This window comes from Melospiza georgiana, chromosome 8 (assembly GCF_028018845.1).
Source record: "Melospiza georgiana isolate bMelGeo1 chromosome 8, bMelGeo1.pri, whole genome shotgun sequence".
In the NCBI taxonomy this organism is placed as follows: Eukaryota; Metazoa; Chordata; class Aves; order Passeriformes; family Passerellidae; genus Melospiza; species Melospiza georgiana.
In genome coordinates, this window is record NC_080437.1 from 15247295 (window position 1) to 15271327 (window position 24033).

Sequence of the window (24033 nt, forward strand, 5' to 3'; positions counted from 1 at the left end):
CAGCCATGAAGCCACACTTCCAACACACTATTAGCTAAATAAAAAATCTGAAGATACCTGGCTTTTAAGGGTACTTTGAAAGTATTTCTGTACAACTCAGGTATTTCTCAAGATTCTGTCATTCTGTTTATTGCTAGTAGACCCTAGCCATTTCAGCCAACACCAGAAACCCAACCTCAAAAGCAACATGTTTATCTGAAAATCAAATCCACTTGTCTTGGGAATGGGGGGGAAGAGGTTGGGTGGAGAAGGAGGGCACTGGCTTGCAGGCTTTTCTGGAGGGGAAAGGTTGTTCTGTAACCTCTGAAGTCCAAGTCTGTGCTCAAATTCAGGATTTTGATTGGTCCTTTCTCTTTAAAACATATCAGTTTCTATATGTGCTCAGTGCTGGCATACAATGCACCCACAGCACATGTAGGACATCTGATTTCCACCACAGCAATCTTCTAGGAGATCTGATTGCACCATAGCAATCTAAACCAAGGCCAGGATGTAGCTTCAGACTCATCCTCAGCTCTAGGACAACAGTGATACAGGCTGCAACAAAAAAAGTTCCAATCACCTGTGTTCCTGATCCTTCACACCTGAATCACAGATCCTTCTTCAGGTGCATTACCTGCCTGATCCTTTCAGAAGGTATCAAGTTATATGGAATGCTACTAAAGCTGCTTCCATCCTCTGTAGTGATACAGAATTTGAACGCACATTAAAATTAGGCTACCATCAATTCATAAATATAAGGCTGACCTGGATCCTGGTATCCCAAAAAAACCCCTGCCTACAGACAAATGGTTTACATGATCAATGGAGAATCAATGAGTCATATGGGAAATAAATAAGAGGATTGTTGCTATGGTTTTAAGATGAAAAAGTGCTGCAAGCTTTAAAAATGTCTTCTTTTTGAAAAAAAGTGAAAAAGCTTGGAATGCACCCTCTTCCTGACTGCTTCAGTTTTTCACCTGTTCCCTGAATTTTTTGTTTCATAGGTATGCAGAAGGAATTTGTGAATTTGCCCAAGGTGTTTTTTTAAGTTCTAAGGACTGATGAAAAAGGAAATTGAAAACTGATCCACTTTTTATGTTGAAAAACAGAGAACAATCCCTTTTTATTGCAATGAAAATGTGTTAACATTTCAAAATTATAGTCCTAATTTCTAAACTGCCAAAAAGTGCTCACTTAAAAAATATTAGAAAGTTTACAAATTCTCTCAAAATTACCAGTGCTGCACGTAATCATCTACTTAGCAATGTTTAAGTACTCTAATCTCTCTCCATTTTTCTCTCTCACACACACACATGCAAAAATCACTGAGCATTATTATCCATAGATTTATTTGCTTTCCCGGCAGACTACCTGTAAATCCTATTTAATATGAGTTAAAAATCTGTAGTCTTGACAGCTATGGTTTTCTCACAGAGTGCTTGAAAGGCACGGTGATCTCTGTGAAATGCAGCAGCACCTGAGAGAGAGAAGGCCTTAGAGCAAAGCTTATCACGCGGCAGAAGCTGATAGCAACAGAATGGAGCTCGCACCTCGGTGGTTGGTGAGGTCTCTGGATCCGGCAGGCAGAGGTGTGTAGTGCATCTCTGGAGAGGCCGAGGCAGCAGCACTGGAGGCCTGTGTGACAAAGCAAACACTGTCAGTGCTCTGAGTGCAGGGCAGGGACCAGGCAGAGCGATGCACCTGCAGGATCAGTGCTGGGCTTGCAGGTGCACGGAGTTACCAGCCATGAAGGATTAATTTGTTTTTGTTAAGGCTCCTTGCCGTTCCTCAAGGTTGCTGCACTCACAAGAGTTTACGCAATGGCATTATGTATCATTACTAAATGAATCTTTTCACACAGCTGGCAGCTTAAAAGAAATTACCATCTTTGTCAGGAAATCTTTAGGCAATGTCAAAATTTTTCCTCTTGTTGAAACAGATTAATATTTACCTAAAGCAAGTTATGAATGAGTCCACATAAATGAAAGGAGATAGAAAATAGGAAGTTGGGCTAAGATATTGTACTTTTCAAATCTAAAGAAAAAAAATCCCAAATGATTTTCTCATTCCACTTCCCTGTGAGCTAAATGAAGGGATCTAGTAAAAATTATAGTGCCTATAATGAAAAAAAAAGTGTACAAGTACATAGAATTGTTAACAATAAACACTTAAAACCTATAGCAGAAGTCTAATAAAAGAAATAAGTACCCAAGAGGACTTGCTCATAACCCTTAAAAGTAAGGTGTTAAGGGAGAAGAAGCCCAAATCTTTCTCCCTAATAAGTCTCAAGATCCTATGATTCTAATTTTAAAAGATTACACTTAAGAACTATGATTTACAATAAACTAACCCTCATTCCATTGAATATTTCAGCTGAAGATATATAGATATGAAGTTAAAACAAGCCACATTTACCATCCTGCTTTTTAGTTACAGAATAGCAGTTAGAAGATACAAAAATAAATTGTGTTGGTGAATACGAATCGTTGTCAGTTTTAAAAGTTCAGTCTAACTTCGGCTGGTGATGCAGTAGTGATATGTTCAGTTTCAGATACAGAGTTTGCTCTAGAGTATTTACAACCTACCCATTTCAACAGACATAAAAAGATCATGTGTTTAAATAGAAGACACAAAGGACAGCATTCACTGAAAGTTATATGATAATTTCTAACAGAAAAAATAAGGCAAATAAAGAGAAAAATACAAAAGATAAACTATTTCTTGAATCTCATGATAATTCACTAAAGGGAGTCTTGAGAAAATAATTGCTATCTTCTGTGCAGTTTGTTCCCTAATGATATATTGACTTCTAAGCTGCAAAAGTCAATCAAAGGAATTCACCTCAGTCTTACTGACTTTATAATTGAACTTCCTCAACTTCCTCAAAATTTATGATCCCACAGGTCTCCAATGTGTGGTTAATATAGAAGTATAAAATAGAGCTACAGTGTTTTGGGGAAGAAAAAGCATAAATACTAATTCAAATTTTAATTACCAGACCAAACCAAAGAACAATAATCAGAAATCCGTAACACTGAAAGTTAATCCTGATAATAGTTTGTTAAAGGCTGTAACTTAGAAATCTTCCTTGTTGTAGCTGTTGGACTCCTAAATGATAGTACATAAAATGTTAAGAGGTGACTGACTAGATTAGCATACTAAGATTTTGCTTTTGGAGACCAGCCATCAATTTCTGTGCCAGACATAGTTACAACCTCATTTTTGTCCTTAGGAAAAATCAGGTCACAGCATGCAGATGCATCATGCATCAAAACAAGCATCTTAATAGAATTTAACAGAAGCAAGTTTGCCTAAACAGCAAGGATGCTACTTATCAGAGATGAATAAAAATAGAGAATATCTTGGCTCTGCTGACTCACCAGTGACAATAAACCTTATTCAGAGCACCTCTGTTCACAGACATACTGCTACAGACATAACTCTCACCTGCAGCCAGAATGAATGATACCTTGCTTTTGGTGAACTGCAAACCTGCAGCTCTATCTCCTCTGGATAATGAATTATTGGAAATCTCTCTGGTGACCAACCAATATGAGCCAAGGGCACATAACACGTAAGAGAGAGAGATAGAAACCCCTTAGACCCAGCTATGTGATATTTGAAACTAATTCCAAGAACAACTACATGTTTCATTTGGGTTGAGTAGTTCTGAGTGAGAAAAGGAGAAAAATGTCATTATTTAACATCATGCTTCGTCCCTGAAAATCACTCAAAAAACTGGAAGAATAAGTGGTCTCATACTGTACACTCTAGATGGTATCTGCCTATTCAAGTGTACTTATTTGGGACTCTGGTAATAGTGAAGGTTTCTCTTTGGTACTTTTAATCTCAATTTAGACTGTTGACAGCTTGATGATAGCTTTACCTAAAATTACTAGAAGAGACTTTGCCATTTCAGCAATATACCACTGAGTGAGCAAAATTCAAGAGCTTCTAAAAAGGATATTGGAGTGAAGGGGCAATTTAGCTTTATTTCCAATTTTAGGAAACACAAGAAAGAAGGGTTTGTTTATTGGTGTTTTTCTGTTATTTTATGTACAGTATATAATTCCCTGTCAAATATAGAACAGTTTTCATTACCTTTGAGCTAAGCATTCAGTTAGAGCAACTTTAATTCCATGGAATATCATCCAGTGTTAGGACTGTTTTGCACAAGCACTGGCTCAAGTTCCACATCACGTTTCTGAGTAAGCCTGTGCACCAGCAGAAAGACAACTATTTGTTTTCTCTACCACATTCTGACATTTGCCCCTAAGCTATTTTCCGAAGAGATTTGTATAGATTGCATTACTCTTAATATTCACAGGAATATTGTGACAGCATTGACATGTGACAGTTATGTCTTCAAGTATTGGTGACATATGCATCAGAAGTTCTTGCAGTGGAAAGTAACTATGCATACAAATAGCTTTGAGGAAAGCTGTTTAAACTGGTTGGTAGATCCAATTTTATAGAAACAGGTCACAAAATAACTCAGTAAAGAAATTCTAATGGTATTATTACAGAAGAAGCTTGTAGTTTTTGAAACCTTGAAGTCATTCAAGTTTTGCAGTATATCACAGTACCTGGTTTAACACTTACAAGATAAAGTTAGACTACTCACAGCCCCACTGTTATGCACATAATCAAACATTTGCTAAACTGTGGTACCTCTCTTCATATTAACCTGTGTGTTTTATCCAAATTGTTGTAGTTGATGCTAAATAGACTGCAAAAAGCATGTTCATCAAAATTACAGACATTGTAGAAGATGAAGCAGGAAGAAAAACATCCACAAACAACCAAAAAAAACCCACAACAAAACATCAAAAACTAAATTTGAGCACAGCAATACAACAAATCTTTAACTATTCAATCCTAGGAAATGGTCAGGTAATAACAACTTTATTTGCAACGTATTTGCTTTTCTATGAACTTAGCAACCATACAACCAGTGAGGGGGAAAAAAATAAAAAGGTGAAGCATGGAAGAAGGGATAAAGAGACTAGAAAAGATGCCAGAGCAGGCCCTGAGTGGAGCACTCCAGTCTGGCTGTCCCCTCCCCGGCTGGGGGCTCACCAGAGGGTTCAGATGGGCTGCCTGCAGTTTGTCACCCACCCAACACCCATTCTGTAGAACCAAGAGGTGGCACAGCACCCCTACCAGCAGAGGAGGCTGCTCCCGATGGAAGGGGATTCCCCACTTTCCTTGCTCCACAGCCAAGCAGACTGAGCCTCGAGTTAGCAGCTGTCTTTGCTAAACTCCAGCATAAATTAGAGTCACTTTAATGAGCAGAAAAAAAAAATAACCCATTTAGAAGAAAATTGTCAGCCACACACCAACAGCTAGCTCTCAAGAGTGGAGGAATCTAATTAGACTAAACAAAAAAAAAAAAAGGCTAATTTGTTTAATCCCTGAATTCCACTTTACAAGGAATGAAAAATGCAATACTTGGATGGTACTAGTAAGGGAACATCATGTGAAGTGTCAGGACATACTGTACATCTGCTGCATCAAAACAAATTTGTAGAGACCAATGATAGAAAAAAAAAATAAAATGTTGTGCTATTTTTGGCAACCACACAAGTTCCTTCAAATATTTCAGCTGTTGAAGGAAGTAAAGGGGAAACTCAGACAAGCCAATCCTCTTTGAATCATTGTTTGAGAAGGTAAAATTTAAATGACTCTGCTATCCAAATAATATCTCTCTACTGCACATTTCATTTTTGTATTTCTAAACACAGGAGTAAACAAAAAGTCCACTTCTGACACTCTTAAATCTAATCAATAATACAAAGTGTTTCAGCTATAATCAAGAGCACGACTTTGACTTTAGCAAATATTCAATCCAGATATTTTAGCAGCTTATTTTCAGATGTGATGCTACCAATACAGTAGTCAAATTATTGTATATTAGGACAACAAGGAGAACAGTGATCTTACATTGTGGTTGGCCTTCTAACTTCAATAACCTTTAACAAGAAAGTAAAGAGAATTTTTCACATTTAACAGAAAGAGTGGAGCTTAAGATTCAAAGCATTTCAAATTCAAAGCATTCCCTTATTCTCTTGAAAGAGAGATTAACACTTCTCACTTGAATTTACTTTACCTTTTGGTTTTCACTTAATGTTAAATTGCAAGGTTGAAAGCAGGGATCAAAAATGCAAATGAACATCAGATAATTCTTATGCATTTAGGCTTAATTGAGTGTAATCGATATGTCTGGTGTGCAGCCAAATTCAACTATTGTGAAAAGCACCTAATGTATGGACATTATTTTTGGACTACTGAATGCCAGAAAATAATGAGCTGGCATTCAGCTTTGGTGAATCTTCTTGAATTTTCATCTAAGAGCAGTTTTGAATTATTACTGAAGATAAGGTGTAAATGTGCAAGGGAATTTTATCCATGTTTCTCCCATGAATCATAAATGAGGAAAAAAATTACAGTCTAAATTGCACTTAAAAGGAATAAAGTCTTTTCATGTCATACATGATTTATCAAAATGATCTCATTTTAAGAGTACTGTGGTGTATCTTGATTAATAACATTAGTAAGCATGATGAATGGCCTCTTTAATGGTAACACAGAATTTATTGGCAAAATCCCTACTTCTACCAAAAAGAGTGGGAAGTAAAACACACAGCAGTTAGTAACCTGCAGAAAGATCTTAAGTAAACTCTCTGCTATGTATTTTGCACTTACACATCCTTGAAAATCCTTAATCTGAGTTTATTCTCCCGCTCGTTCAGAAACAAGCAAGAGGTGTTACCTAGTGGGGCAGCTCTAACCATGACAGAAGTCACTTTGCACTTCTCTGCAAAACAAGCTGAACTCTGCATGTACTGTAGGAGGATGCAGTGTATTAAGGTCTTTCAAGAACATTGGTCCCATCCCCTTATGACCTTTTTCAATATCCTCTTCATTTTGCCTTAATATCCTAAATGCTTCCCTTCTTCCATTACTCCATCTCACCCTCCCCCCTCCTTCTCCCTTTTTAAGCCTGCTCCAGCCTGCCCTAACTAATTTCCTTTTGGGCTGACAGATCAGAGGCCTTCCTACCGCTGTTCCTTTTAGACCTGTGAAGCCCTCCTCGTAATCCTGCTGCTTGTCCACAATTAATCTTTCCAGTTGCCACATTATTAACACTACCACCCACAGACAGAGGATGCCTGAGCACGGCTGGACACTCGCTCCCCACTGGAGCATCAAAGTTGTCAATCACACACCAGTCAGAAAGTTGCCTGCTGTCAACATCAGAGGATTTCATACTCTCCTACCCGCTGATCAAACATTTTTCTTCAGAAGATTAATTCCAAGTTCCCACCCATTTCCTCCCATATCCTCTTTCCCTTTTAGGTTTACTCAATGATCCATCTTCTGTATGGAAAAGGAAGCAGTGTATAATAGAAATCCTTTCAAAACAAAAGTTCAGCAAAACTAAATTTAAATCCCAGCTGTTATCAACCTCTTCCCCCCCGTGCAAGTTAAACACCTTAAAGAGCTTGGATTAGACCTAGTCACAAATGCCTTTCTTTGATCAAAGGCTCCAAGACTTTACACAAATATAATCACAAGGCAATGACTGCATCTAAGGAGCCTGAATTGATTTGTTCTACTGTAACATATCACATACAAAAACACCCACTAGGCTTTTTGACTTCCAAGACCATTCTTTCTCAACTTATATCACTCACAAACCAAGAATTTTAGAATCTTCTTAATATTTTTTCAAGGTCATTAAATAAAAAGTGAAATTCTTGCACAGTATTTGCCTTCTCTTTTTAAAAAGTGCATCTCAGCTACTTACACTTAAAAGCAGAAGGATACACGAGATTCTTCAGCTCAGGTTCAGTTTAATGAGTGGAAGGGAAGTAACTATTACCACCTCTCCCTAACCACATGCCAAATTGTAAAATATTCAGTTTTTATAAATTAAACCTTACTGCTCAAGTGGCTCAGTGTCTTTCACTACAGTTGGGACAGACAGAATATGTCCCTAAAGGAGCAGTTGTACATGCTAGCCACACAACAGTGAATGAAAGCAATACCCATTTATATAATCCAGCATGCAATCTACACACTGTAAAACGTGTTAGGGTTTAAAACAGGAATAAATTCATTTCAAATCACACTACAAAATAAATTCAAAGTTCCTCAATCATATTTATCCCAAAAATAGATTTCTTAATTCTTAATGTTTTAGGTTGGTACTAAAGAAATCAAACCTCAAAAAACAACTCCCAGAAGTATAAAACAATAAAGAAAAATCTGCTGGCCTTGAATCCTAAACTTATGTTGGGAAAGTAAGTCCAAATTATTACATGTTTTACCTTCTATTTCTACACAATTATTATATATTCTACGTTATATTTCTGTGTCAGCATCTTTACCTCCATATTCTGAGAACACACATGCTACCTTCTTTTCATTTACACTATGCAGGATCCAAGGGGCTCACACACCAGTAAAATAGTAGACAAAGCAAACCACAAATAAGTATGTCATACCACAAACCACAAAACTCTCCAACTGTTGCTGGAGAATTCTGAGTTGTCATAGACAGGTATTCTTTGAAGTTCCTCATGAAGTGAACCACAAATGAATTTTGTGATGCTAGAACCTTTTTCTAAGTCCCCACCTCACCAACACCCAAACATGACATTTATTGATTTTCACTCATTGTCCAACAGTTCTGAGGGAGTGAAAGAGAAATATGGAGTTTTTAGAGGTTACAGCATAAACAGAAAGTGCCAAAAGCATAGGTAAGTCAACGTGAAGGGAAGTACACTGACAACGTATTGGATTCCAAGTTTCCTTCAGTCATTCCCTGCAATATGTTTCAACCAATTACATCACAACTACAACACAGAGCAGTAGTAGAGTGATTGCCAAGATTCCTGCTATGCTATGGCATAGCAACAGTTTATAAACTGCATAAAAACACTGATGTAGAACTCAAATACACATTACATATGATCCTGTAACTCATTACTTTTCATAGCCCTTTATTTTGAAACCAGGTAATTCAGAACTTCACCTCCTTTTGCCAATCTGATAGATTCTTCAAAAGCAAAGACAAAGTCATCAAGCTAAGTTGATTTTTTTTAGATAGGAACTTCCAAGACTGTTCCATAAATTAAATCAGCAATGGAATATCATCACTTTCAAGCACATTCAATGATAATCAGAGGATTGCAGAACCCTGCATACATTTCACAGGCCAAGCATAATTGTTTGCAATGCCAGAGCACTTATTTAGCTTTGCTTTTCAGTCCGATACCTTCTGCATGCCTTGTTTTTTTTAGGAAGTATGGAAAATATTGCAAAAAAATGAAAGCTAGATCCTAAAAAGTATAAGCTTTACTTTAATGATTGTTGCTAAGTTGTGCTGGCCTCCTCACTTAACAGGCACAGGAATAAAGAAACTGAAAGGTTAAAAATGCTTTCAAGGCATCTTCATTCTGTCATGGGGGAATAGAGCTGAATTGCAGCTCAAACCTCTTGTCACTCTATTCAGTCAGCAGAAGGGGGTGCTGCAGTGTAACCTATTTAAAATGCAAATAGAGTAACTTTTGTAACAGCAGATTAAAACTAGCATTCTATTCACTTGGCATACCCACAGCATACTGAATGCTGGAATCTGACTTGTCACTGCACACCGCAGGTTATTAATAGAGCTCAGGATGGTGTTACTAAATGTGCAAGTTAAAAGCAAATAAACAAAAATGGATTTATCTGTGGTATTTGTTCTGCTGGAGAATTCAGCAACGTCTGCCTCACGCTGCACACTTGTTTATCCAGGATCACTGAGGCTCAATTTCGTTGGGTTTTTTTCTTTTTTCCTTAATTATTTGATTGACAGCCACTTACCACAGCCAGAGATCCTGGGATATGTGATATATAACACTAATATTATAGAGAAAACCACATTTTTTTCAACCAGGACAAATTATACATACACAGGGAAGACTCCATGGTGCACAGCTGCTACTCTCTAATAGGCCTTTCTGGACTCTCATGAACTACCAACACATGAAAAAACACAAAGTTAAAGGGTTCAGCAGAACCAAATCAACACATTGTGCTAGGGCTTTACACTTCATCTTCCTACAATGTCAGGTGTCAGGGCAGGCAAATGGGTTTCCCCTCTATATTCAAGCCAATTCCTCTGTTCTTCATCTTGATCTCTCAGAGATTCATCAAAAATGCGATTTAATTACATCTCCTCCCCTCCTCCCCCTCCCAAAAAGAGTGTAAACATGACTCCTTTTTATCTCCTGATACATCTGGACAAGTAGACAATGTGCTAAAACAAAATAAATCTGCCCTGACAGTCACATCAAAGGGTTCAGCTAGGGGCTTGCAGCTACTTAAGGCACAGGAATGTTGTTGCTAAGCATCGCTCTACAACCTATCAGTCCCTTAAAGAAGAGCTTTTTTCTTTCAGAGGGGGATGAGGAAAGCTGGAGAGTGGGAACCAGACTGCAAGGGGAGATTGGGGATTTTGGAGGATTTTAAAGCTTAAAGTGAATTGTGTGAAGAAAAGGGGGTTTGTTTTGTTTTGTTTTGCCTCTTGACATACAGTCCACATTTGGGGGAGGAAGGAAAGTAGGGAAGGAAGGAGGGGTTCAAGCTTGTTGATGAAATATCTTGTGAATTATCCCTTTGGATAAAACCAAGAAAAGTCTTTGATATCCTTTTTCAAATCCCTGTACTTACTGTAGATTTGAAACAGAAAGATTGTGACCAAAAGCAATAGGGCTGGGATACCAAGCTTGTTAAAAATATATTGTGAAATGCATCCCATGCCCTGCTTTTCTGTCAAGCATTTGATAAATATGTTTATGTTCCTGAAGAGGTGAAGCCCAGAACAATGTCCATATCCAATAAACATGCTCTACAGAGAAAGGAAACTTTTGATACATATGCACATAGCACAATTTGATGCTCAATTTACTAGTGAAAACTGCTCTCTTTAGGGAAAAGGTTCACTGAAATCTTCAGTCTTCCACACCGTGCCTTGCTGGACTTGATTTGCATGTTTAGTGCTTAAACCTCCAAAGGAAGGCAAAACCATGCTAAAACCAGACCTTAGGACTCATTCAAAACACAGCCACAACTAAATGGACAGCTGAAAATTCAAATTAGGCTTCCTCTCAAAGACATAGAAACATATCCAAGGCAGATAGACAATCCAGCCTGGAAAATATAAAACTCAAAGCCTAATTACCCTGAAGGTATGCTAAGAAAACCAGCAATTTGTTACAGCAACACTGAGGCGTTAACATATCTTTGGTTTTTAAAAACAGCTTAAAAAACTTCCCTTTTAAAAATTAAACAAAGAAAACATGAAATGGACTCATTCCCCATACAGGGCAACTATCAAGAACATGAACAATTACTGAGCCCATGATATTACACAAATAAATAACACTTAGCATTATCTTCAGCACGACCATATTTATTAAACAGTGACTGAGGGCAGCAGTAACCATTTTTATTGTCCCATACAGCTCTTATTTTCTAATTAAACAGAAGGTTATTTCCCCTGCCAATGCAGCTATTTATCTTATTTGAGTGTTACATAATATTTTTTGCCAGCCAAGCCTGACTATAAAGTGTTCTGTGTGGTGAACTGTGGCCCAACTTGCTTTCCTGTTTGGTAATCATAGAAATGGGCCATTTCGTGCTGTGTTAATAAATAAACTTTTTGCAATTTCTCCTAAAACATGATAAAGCTTATACTTTGTCCTTCCCTCTAGCTTCAATACAAGGGCAATGAGCTGTATTATTAAAGATATAGGTCAAGCAAACCTGATGATTTCAATCCTGTGGGGTGCTTTAGAAACTATTGTCATATTACTGAGATCATTCTGCTGTTCCTAATTATTCCTCTTGGTTGCCTCACATTTCAAGTGATTTCTCTCACACTTATGTCAAAATGTATAAGCTACTCCCTGTAACAACACTACATTATTTCCTCACTTGTTAGGGTAATATAGGACAGAAACTAGGAGAATGCTTTAATCTAGCTGACAAGGATAATGTAGTCTAGAAATGTAATAAACTTTGCATTCTACTACAAAGTTGTGGTTTTTCTCCCTACCATGAAACACTTCATATAGATAGACATCTTAGAAAAACTAATTGCTACAATAACTTGCATATCCTCTTATCTGAGTTGCTTTTATCAGGAAAAATGTATCAGCATTAAAGCGTTCACTCCAATAGCTTGTGCATTCTCCTTATTCCCATAATTGCTATTCCACAACATTCTGTTGACTGTACTGTAAAACTACATGCTGCTGAAGGAAACCTTTTTCCAAGAATTCTGTGCATCACCCTAACAGTGCAAAACATCTGTAATTAACAGGCTGGGCTTTAACAGTGCTGTAACACATCTTGGGCTGACTGGCACAAAATTTTCTTTGCACTAAGTAGCTCGAGACTGGGAAAACATAAAAATCAACTTTATGTGATAGCTCCATGTTCTATAGTGGTTTTTCTGAAGGATTTCAGGATGTAAAGAAAGCTGCCAGTGGAAAAGGTAGTCTAATGAAACATTTGAATTTTAAAGCCACTGTGGGTCCTGCTTACTGTGGAAGCTAACCTATTTCCTTCAGAACATCCTTAAGGTTATGGATTATGGCACCCTCTTCCCCTAGCTCCACAGAAAGAAACAAAGCAAAAATTCCTAATAAACAAACTAAAACACAATTCCACTTAGAAAATGTCATTTGAGTAACTCAAACATGACCTCCATACTAATATTTCTAGGGATAATTTTGGTGAATCTGTCTGTACCAGCAATTTGCTATGTTTGTCAAATGTCCAATAGCTTTTTAAATACTTTGAGTCAGCAGCAAACTGAAAAAAAACCCAGATCACAATAATATGAGTTCAGAGCATCAAAGCCATCAGACAATAAAACAGGAATAGGAGCACTGGTCTACCACAGAAACCTCTAAAGGGACTTTTTCCAGATAAATAAAAAACATTATTTAATTGAGCAAGTACACAGGAAACAGAGAAGAGGCAAAGATGAAGCTAGTGTTGTCCCCATCAGAAATACTCACCGACAGTACTGTCAGGGAAAAAAAAAAAAGGGAATTTCAATAATTTCTGGGTTTGCCTCTGCTCCTACTTCTGTCTCTGTCTTCCTTTGAAGAGCTGATGACCTGACTGAAGGTAAACCTCAGATGGCTTGAGGTGCGTGGGTGGGGAGGGATCAAGAGGCAGAAACAGAATCTTCCGAAGGCTTTCACTTCTGGATCCCAACCAGGAGGACTGGAATCCCTGCCATGGCCTGTGAGCTGCCAGGGTGAACTATTCATACATTTATAAAGGGAGATTTCCCTCTTGTCTGATGACTTCTGTCCCAGACAAAAAACCCAGCATGTGTGAAAAACACACTTTGTCTCTTTTGTCTTTTAGGCTACCATCTCTCAATATGTAAAATTGTCTTGAACGCTGATGATTTTATAAGTGTGTCTATGCCCAGATTTTTCTCCACAGGGGACAGCCTCCAGAAGGTAAAGCAACAGCCACATTTAAAAATGTTAAAGAAAGAACATTTAGGCCTTACCTTATGACTTCAGAATACAAACACTTCAAATTTTAGGGATATAGAGAATGTGATTAATTAATATCTTATTTATTTGTAAAGCATCTGCTTAGAAAACAGAAACAATCTCTGATGCAAATTATTAACCACAGGAACAGGAATTAATTTTAGGATCTTCACAAATGAATGCGCGAGAGATAGAAAATCATACACCAAGTCATTAAACTAGAAAATGCAGTACTCAATCAGTATTTTTTTTGCATAGTTTTTGGTGAATCAAAATAAATGAAAACCAATGGAAAACACTGGACACTAAAAAGGAAAAGGCAATCAAAATATTTATGGAAAATATAATTATATCAATTTGTTAAAACTCCAGTTTTGTATAAACACAAAACTGAGGTATAGAAAAAAACATTGTCACAGTACTTTTGCTTTAGGTTTTCTTAACTCACAACTAATTTCCTACATAAAGTAGTTCAGCGCTGTCTGAGACTTCTTGTCCATGTTTCAGAAATGCATAACACAGCTAACCTAATTTTTATAATTAATTTTCTTGAGCTTATCAATAATTAATGTCCACTTTAAAGATACCTTCACCTCAATAAGAGGAGAGAAAAAACAGCCAGAGTGTTGATTTATCTCAAAATGTGTTTTCCAAGCTCTATGTGTGGACCTCTGGAGTTCATTCTGGCCATGAGATATTGGTAAGTGAGGTTTTCTTCATTGAGGTGATGGATTTAATGAATACTGTCCTAAAATGCATTAGGTTCTGTCTCTTCAAGAGGTTTTCCATGCTCCCCTTGAAGGAATGCTCTTACTAGTTGTCCCTGCCCATAAAATCCAGAAAGCACTTAACAAAGTTTATCCCTCAGCTCAAAAAACTGTTCCCCCAACTATGCAAAACTTCAGGACACGTTACAATCCAGAGATGAGGGGAAGGTTTTTTGTCAGACAGGGTAACTGCTCATTTATAGGGCTGCTGAACTTTTCTTGGTTTCAGCTGTTACCATGGTTACTGACACAGTTGATGGGCACTGAGCACTTCCACTCCTGGCTAAAAAATCTGCCATCTATGTACAGTCTGTCACAATTCTGGAAAATCTGTTCAACAAATCAACACTGCCATTAAAACTGTTCCTTTTTTCTACCCTGGGTGTGTAAGCTTCAGTTGCAACAGCTGGTTCTTCTCATATCCACTGCCCATATGAGAGGGAAACTCCCAATCTCATTCCTTGTGCTGCTCTTCACTTGAGGTGCTACTATTGAAACATTGCGATCAATCCTTCACACTCCTTTGGCTACCCAAGACAGACAGAATTTCCTGGAATTTCTCACCATATGTCCGCCAGTCTTCTGAGAAATCATTTGCCTTGTTCTCTCCATTCTGTCTTCAGGGTCCCATCAACTTGCTAGATGCACAGACTTATCCAAATCTCAACATGGTGTTCTAGTAGCTGTTGTACCACTAAAAAGTACAATTGTAATGTCTAAATTTCCCCTCTTATGTGATACCCTGAAGAGTATCAGATGTATCTGTTGAAGTCTAATTGTTCTATGTTTTATCTCACTCATAAAAGGTTACACAGCACTGGGCAAAAACCTGATCTCCATGAAAGCATGTCCACTTTCTCAACATAAAAACTGTTCACTGGTACTTAACGCACTGAACATATGCCATGTTGAGTTTATACTATTCTAGCTCCTAAGAAAATAATATATATCATATTTTATATTTATATTACAAAAACTAATTGAAATCCTTGTTGTTATCAACAATGCTTGCACTGACCAAAGTGAAGATGGGCTAAAGAAACACACTTTTCTTCCTCTCCTCTTGTCCTCTGTCTCTCATTCTTTCCACCTGCAGCTGAATCTTGTCAATAAGATGATACTTTCAGACAAAGCATAAAATGACAGAATGTAACAAATACATTGTGAATTTTAATATTGTTCACAGAAATTGGAGGTAGTCTTACTTCAGGGTATTAGAAACATCAAAGGAACCCTGTAGTTTACAGACAGAAGCACGGATCACTAAACAGTGACTAGAGGGTGTGGAAAAAATATTTTCTTTTCCCTACCCCAAATATAAAAATCAGGGTATCAGCAATACTGCTACCACAGGCATAAAACTCAGAATTACTTCAGACAAAGTAAAACTACTATGGAACTGAAACCAAACAGAAAGAGAATGTAAGCCTGGGTTATACAGTGGGTTACTTCAAGAGCTGTTTGCATTCATGTTCATTCACATATTCAAGTGCATACAATAATTGTGTAAAGTGAAAATGATCTAAAATTATTCCACTGTACTTACATAAATCAGAGAACCACAGAACTGTCAGGTTGGAAAGGTCATCTGGCCCCACCTCCCTGCCCAAGCAGGCTTATCCCAGAGCACATGGCACAGGATTGAGTCCAGACAGGTTTTGAGTATCTCCAGTGAGGAGACTCCACAGCCTCTCTGGACAATTGGTTCCACTGCTCAGTCACTGCACATTAGAAAAGCTCTTCCTCATATTTAGGTAGAACTTCCTATGCAGCAGTTTCTGCCCATTGCCTCTTGTTCTATCAGAGTTACTTTTTCCTGGTTTTCTGTGTTTATTGTTGTTGCTGTGTTTGGCTCTTGCTGGATTTTTTATCTATTAATACAGAAGTGTAACATAGGGGTAGTAGTAGAAAATCTAATGTGTATGTCTGCTTTCTAGAACACTGAGTAAACTGTCCTATAAGCAAAAATTCTTAGATACCATAATTAAATGAAATGAAAAGAGCCAGGTTTCATATCTCTGTCTCCTCTGCTCCAGTTATGCAGTTTCAGGTGTGGAATGACAAATAAATATTATGGTAAATATCTTCAGACATTTAGATTTAAAAACCAATTTATTTCCAGTTACAGCTATTCTAAAACTTGTGGAAGAAATACTAGAAAAATATTACTCATATAATTCTGTAGCTTTAGCACTGGTCTTCAGCCTGAGCATCCACCTCATGGGATAACCTTTTTTATTAATATTATCTCTGTGGGCTGCATAAAGTAAAAAAGTTAAACCCAAGATGACATATTTTGACTAGTCACATCACAATTCATTTTGTATTACTCATAACTTTATACTAACTTATTAGAAACAGACTGATGCATCAAAAGTTTTACACTTTGCAACAGAATGGCTCCAACAGTGTTATGTAAAAAACAAACTGCTCAGTTCCTTCACATGCAACTGTTGCGTCTGGAGTTCACTTATTTTCTCTCATTAAAGTACCTTTATGCTAAAAGATGCTTTTTCCCTGCCTCCACTGAATCTGGCACTTTACCTATGATATGGTTTTATTACACAGAAATACTTTATTACTGCAATAAAACTGCACTTTCCACTTTTCCACTGTCTCACCTAACAGTGACCGTCAAACCAAAAAAATGAAGTCAAAAACCCTGTTGATTCCACAGGCAGGAGATTCCATGTTAATAGTGCAGGGCAGTATAGCAGAGCAGGAAAAGAAAAGTTACCTCAGCAATTTACATAGCTATATATATATTGAATATCTGGGTTTAATGTTATTTCTAATGTTTCTGGCAGTGCCACCATCACAAAGAGTAACTGAGAAGTGCCCAGTTACGTAGCAAGTAAGTGTCCAACATTCGCTCTTTCATATTGCTCCCCAGGAGCCACACCCAAAAGATGGTCCCTTTTTAACAATCTCACTTCCATGTGTTTTGGCTTGAGAACACTGGAAGATATTTGCCTTTCCCTTGCTGGTAGACACCTGTGGGCTAGCACCATTTCATTAATTTCCTGTTGAAACAGGAAAGGAATTAAGTTAATTCCCATTAGCCTGATCGTTATACTGTTGCATCATTTAGCAAATTATTCCCATGTTAACTCACAGAGATTCAGGCATTTGTACTTAGCAGAAACTGCAAGTACATCAGTTTAAGAGAAAAATGACCTTTTCTATGTTGGTTAAGATGGTAACTTGATTAAAACTCTGCCACATCTATCTCATTTTGCTGTCCGAAATGTTATTATATATGTAAAATTCTTCCATGTCTTATTTTCTTCCAGCTCCCATTTTCCAGGCTGCTCTGTGAAGATTAAAAGTATTTTCTTTTTTCTTATAAAGCATATCTCTGAAACCAAACTGTTAAGTCTGTGCTCATGAAGGAGGCTAAAAGAGATGCTTTCTCAATCCATTTGTTATCTCTCTTGAAAGAAGAGAAACAGTCAATTAAGAACTGGTTGCTGTAGACACAGTATTTAATGTATGAACAATTTACCCTCCATTTTCATCTGAGGCGGGGAAATCCCTGTTACACATTTGAACGGCGTTATAAAATTATACTGAGTTGTAATCAAACTCATCCTCTCTGATATGAACAAATACAGGAATGTCAGAAATACACCTGGAGATAGAAAACAGTCTTTGCCAGCTCAGCTATTTAAAATAAAAAGGCAATCATCACCTTCTACCATGACTGCTTTCACAGTCTCTTTCATCAGGCTCAGATTCATTGACAAAAAGAAGCACAGAGCTAAAGCAAGCAAAAGACTTTTCAGTGAAGCCAATACTCCTCTACTGGGTTTTCATCTTGTAGAATGCACTTCACTTTACTTCTTTTTCTCTACTTTTACCACTGTAGCATTAGCTCATCCTACTTTTCCATATGAGAAGGCATTAGCTCATACTCCCTTTCTCTCCATTTTCATCTACAGAAGGGAGTCTGCTTGTTTGAAAAACTTCTACAATTGTTTTAGTGAGTTCATCTTAAAAGACTTTTCCATCTTCACAGAACAAGGGGCACGTTCCTTCTGAACGCTGGATACTCATCTAAAACAGCAAAGCCCATTTATCACCAGTTAATATGGCTCCAAAATACATTTCCCCAAATAACTAACATCATTCAAAGACTGACAAAAACAAGTTACTTTTTTCCATGCATTGTGGCTGCTTTCTGAAATAGCCCCACTTCAACAACAATTAACAAAGATAATAAAAACAATAAAAATGCCAATTCTAGATGTTGGATGAAATGCATTACTGGTTTTTGGGTTTTTTGGTTTTTTTTCTTAAGGCCATGAACTTTGCATGATTATTGGTAAAAATAAAACTCAAAGAAACCACTTGGTCAGGGCTGACCTTTGCAGCTTTAATTTTCTTAGCCCAGCATTTAAGCACATTCTTACAAGATTTTCCAAACTGAGGTAAGTCAAAGTTTTCTCCTGAAGCAGACCTGATGCAACAGTCACAGGAGCTACTATAATTTTATTGTGTGCATGGTCCCAGTGCTTTAGGACCCTCAGAGACAATTTTAGCCCAATAGATTAAGTGTTTGCCATGCATTATACTTTTAACTATATCCTGTGCTTTGCAATGGGTTTTACGCATCTAAAATTAATTTATGATTTTAAAAGCTCATTGTTAAACCAGGAGAGGCTGCTGGCAATGACTGGCAACTTGGAGAAAATCAGATTGTGTGTTCTGCCCAGCAGGAAGGGCGTCGAGTTAATATTTAATGATTTACTAGTTCTACTTGAGTGAGCTTGCAGCCTGTAAATGGATCATATGATCATTGATCACAAGTTCAGCTGCTTTTGTTCCTCGCCTGGCATGGAGCGCGGGCGCGTTGTACGGTACCAGGGGCTCGTGCGCAGCCCTGTGTAAGACAAGGGCAGCTTACATGCAACAGCCTCCTAATGGCTCATTCCAGCAAGCCCTCAGCCAAGGGCAGCTCATGAGGTTGAATTTTAAAAAGGTAGCTGACCTTGCAGCTGGGAGCCTTAACTGTGTTTTCACCCATTTATACCTGGATAAGTAAACAGTTACTGAATGCTGAAAGGGCCTGAAAGCACTATTTTAGCCAAAGGCTAATCCCCATTCTTTGTGGATGAAAGGACTCAAAATGAAAACAAAACAAACAAAAAAAAAAAAAATGCTCTGCTTCAGGTAACACAAAGGTAAAGCTGCAATAAACAAATCCATTAATTTTAAGCTTAATGTTGCCTTACCCTCCACTTCTAATGAGCAAATAAACCTTTAAAAAATACTGAGCTCTTCTTAAAATGATGGAAACATTACAATTGCATAGCAGAGGATATATGCAGTATAAACCAAAACAGTTTAGAAAGATTCTTCTCATGTAGATGAAATTAAAAGAATAAGTGATCAGCAAGCTGCTAGTTGCACAGCTTGAACCTAATAAAAACAGTCATCATTCATGTTGCAGAAAACACAAGTCCAAATGTAAGAGACAATGTAAAGCAGTGATCCTCTGCCCTATGCATTCATCTCATGTTTAATATTTTTCTCAATGCTGTGGTTGAAACTAATGAACAATTAATGCATTTCTCTGTCAAGTGTGGCTATTTCATAACATAAAGAAAAGACCCTTGCTCAGCATGGAAGGACAAAAGGTTTTAAGGTCAAAAACAACTTCTGAGTCAAAGATTTCTTACTCATTTCATAGATCTTTCTACATGAATTATAGTATATTACCCTACATAATTTTTTTTTAGGATCTCTAGTCTATTTGTTTTATTTTTGCCTGCAATGTGTGTTTCGTCTATTTTTCATACAGCAAAAGAACCATGCTAAGACTTTCACAGCTTTCATAGCTACCCACTGTTCTTCTGCATGCACAGATAGATGTATTAGAAGATGCGTGACATTTAGAGGTTGGAGGAAGAAAAGGAAGACCAAGGGGGAATGTGACCCTCAGCCACTACGCAGCACTGCTTTTGAGTGACATGTAGCAAAAAAGAACTTCACAGCTCTCAGTTTATTTTCTAGCTGACGGTCCAGCACCTGACATTTGATGGCTTGCTAATGTCCACGTGTTACAAAGTCAGACCTTCTCTTCTCTCCCAGTACAGGCACTAAACCCTAGAATTTTAAGTTATCCTCTCTCTTTTCCTCAGTCTGTGAATTCAACCTAGCTACAAGATGCTTCCATCTCCCATTATAAACCAGTCAGTCAAGAAAAGCATTGAACTTTCATCCATTATTTTTAAAATGTTTGTGACAACAGCACTCCATTTAAAAGAAGGACCACAAACTGTACTTCATGTATTTAAATTCTCATCACGTAGCAGAATAGGAGAGTCCCTTCCTCTCTTTGATCTTGTGTGTTTGTTTGGAATGCAACATAAAAAGGGAATAACCCATTCTTGAAAAATCTATGAGCTGCACCTAAATAAATCAGGCTCCTAAAACATGTAATGCAAACAACTTTATTCCCAATGCTACATGAATGAAAGATAAGTGAGGAGATTCTTGCATCAGATTATATAAACTCTAAATACAATTCTTTGCTAAAGATATTTAAGTTTTAGTAAAACATAATTTCTATCTTGAGAGTTGGTCCTCAGTTGTCTGAAACTATAACATCATAGATTTTTGGTAAATTAAAATGAAAAATTGTTAACAGCTTTTAAATTTGAAGAGAATGCCTATATGCAGTTCAAATACCTCCATGTGTCATCAAAGAAAAGTTTTACTTATGTAGGTAAAATACTGAACCACTAGTGCCTTATCCTTCCCCTTGAAAAGAAACATTCTGCTAAAATACACCTGTAAATAAGGTCTGTTTGGATACTGCTGCTTGTTAACATTTACATGTGTGTTTAATGATCACTGCAGAGCAGAAAGCCCAGCAATCACAGGAGGGAGAAGGAGCTGCCTTGCAGAAGCATGCCCAGGCAGGAGGCTCCCTGCCACACACCTGCTATTGATGTGCATTAGGAAGTGTCTGTCTAGACACTGAGCACCTGACAGGATGATATACTTAACTCAGGGTTTGTATCAGATTTAATAAGAGGACGCTGGCAGGCCTCAACTGGTCCTGGAAGACTGTCCAGGCTGTTTGACAAATGATGTTGTAGGAAAGTCAAGAACAAAGAACTCATAGTCACAAAGAACCCAAAATAAAACAGTTTCAGTGTACTAATGTTTAAATCATCTACACCTCTGCTAGGTCTAAACTCCTAAAGACACTAGAAATAGGAGTCATCATGGCTGCAGTGGTGTTGGATATAAGGCAGAATTAAAGATTCGGAGAAGAGAAAGATGGGAAGAATTTTTCAAACATAGTGTTCTGACCTAGCTTTAGGGACAAGGTGGAAAGTAACAGGAAGAAGAGGAGAGTGTGCCTGAACTCCTGAGCAAAAGCCCCGGGTGGATTAATCTGGGAGCTTCTTGGTAACCGTGGGAAGAGTATTCAGAAGCAAAGCACAGGCCCTGGTGCAGGAGAAAGGGAAGGCTGTCCCAGCATCACTTGCAAACTCCATTTCTGACACAGTACCTAAATGCTGAACTTTGCATCTTGCTTAATTCAGATCTTCATGATACCAGTAAGACAGTCTGATGTTGGGGAATAAGTAAAACAGCGCAACTAACAAGCTCATAATACCTTCAAGGAGGGAGAAAGTTCAAATCAAAGAGAAACTCAACCAAAGCAGCGTTGCAGGTAACCCTGGGGCACCTGACTTGGAGATTTCTGTAGGGGGATCTGGCAACCATGGAATGCTCCTGCAAAACTGCAAAGACTTTCTGTAAGGAGCTGTTTCCACAGGAACCAAGAGCTAGAAGTTTCCCCCACAAGTGTCAGACAGGCCCTTTTGTAAGATATAAGCAACAGAAACAGTACCAGACAAAATGAAAATCTCTAAAAACCAGTGGCGGTATTTCACTTCAGAAGTACCTGCTGAAACTTGAGCAGACTAAATAATTTTTCTGGGGCATCCCATTATTTATTTCTTTTTAGTTGTAAATTATTTGAATACAAAAGATACAATGTAAAAATCCCAAGAATTACCAAATGTGTTCTAACACTTTCCAAAGAGAAAATTGATACCACACGTAATGATTCTAAATTGAGAACATATAAATTTAATTAATTTATTTCAGTGTACTTAGTAAACAAAATTAATACTTGGAAAAGGATCAAATTATCCTCATATATGTTTGGAGGGCTATTCTGAAAACAAACATGCAATTCTGAGGGCATACATGCAGTATTTGTGGGCATAAAGTATTATGTGAAAAATGGAACACAACTGCTTAAGCATCTCTGTAGAAAGGGAATGTCTGTGGATTTGCAGGTGCCTTTATATAAGGGGATGTCTGGTTTCTGTCTCAAGATTGCTCGTTCATCTTTTCTTTCTGTGAGCTGAGTATTCTAAGGTCATGGTGTTTCTGGATTCCTAATCAGTCTTGGAAAGTGCTTTGAAATCTGTTAAGAAAAGGGCCAGGCAAGTTCTGTGCCATCACAGATACAAAGCACGCTGGCATTCCAGACCCATGTGAAGTGGGCGATTTCTCTTGTCATCCAACTAAAGGCGAAAATTCACTACCTATTTGCAGTGATCAGAAGTAGTGCTTCCAAAGAAATATAATTAAAGGAAGACAAAATGCTATTTTCATTACTTCACAGAAAAGATGAAAAGCCTACTTTTTTTTCTCTTATCATTTCTAATCAGTATACTGCAAGCACATCTATTTTATTTATAACATGTTGAATCTAAAAATTAAGTGGTGTACATATAAAAACACTTTGGTGACAGACGGCAGCAGAAGATATCACAGGAGAAATTGAAATTGTCAGTCTTTCTTAGCATCCCAAGACTTGTAACAGTCAGAAAATAGGCACAAAGTAATATGTTCCTAGAAAATTATCTCATGGAGCAAGACTAAAGGGAACTAGTCATCACATGAGCACACTATTCCTTCCATTGCCTCCATCCTGTTTACTACAGTGACTATGGTTTTACAAAAGGAACGCCACTAAATTGTCATTCTCCAGTTTATAGGATTAGCTCTGCAATTTCAAAATATCTGAGAAGACTAACTACTTGACTGGAAAAAGATTTGATATGATTTTTTTTTTGTTTTTTTGTTTTAAACTCCTTATTAGAAATCTACAAGATGACAGGCATCACCATAGCTGCCTTTACTGCTCAGATCCTCAGTATTACCTCATAAAAATAACAGCAAAATCCACCCATAAGGAACATGAAAACAAGAAAATACAGACAGTTCAACCTCAACCCATATGTATGAGCCTTTATCAGGATTTACTCACTTAAGAAGTTGCAATTTTATCAGTCTTATGCTTTGCACTCTTTAAATAGGGCAGAAAAACTAAAACGGCATAAAAGAAAAATGCATACTATCTGTGACAAAAAGGAGCAAAGTTACAAATATATTGCTTTAATTCAATAATAGAAAGCAGACTGCTACTGGAATAATATTTTTGGATTTAATATTGCAATACTAGATATTCTGTTAGGAGACTTTCTCACTGAGTTTGTGTTCTTGCATTGTTGGCACATAGGTGCCTAAAATTCTTATTAGCTAAGAGGCCCTGCTGGTGTTAGAGATGATTTGAGAAGAAACATAAACAACTGCACTAAGAGAGTAAAGGCCATTAAAAGATTCAAAGCTCCTCCACAGACAGAAGCAAAGCCATCATCTCGTTTCGCAATTTC

At 37.5% G+C, this 24033-nt stretch overlaps 1 protein-coding gene across 1 annotated transcript in view; it reads right to left on the reverse strand.

Moving 5' to 3' along the window:
* Positions 1 to 24033, reverse strand: part of LRMDA (leucine rich melanocyte differentiation associated) — a 601978-nt gene that overhangs the window by 94088 nt on the left and 483857 nt on the right. Inside the window, exon 6 of the mRNA XM_058029718.1 lies at positions 1533 to 1617. Coding sequence (XP_057885701.1) covers positions 1533 to 1617 — 85 coding nt within the window. The remainder of the gene's footprint in view (positions 1 to 1532; positions 1618 to 24033) is intronic.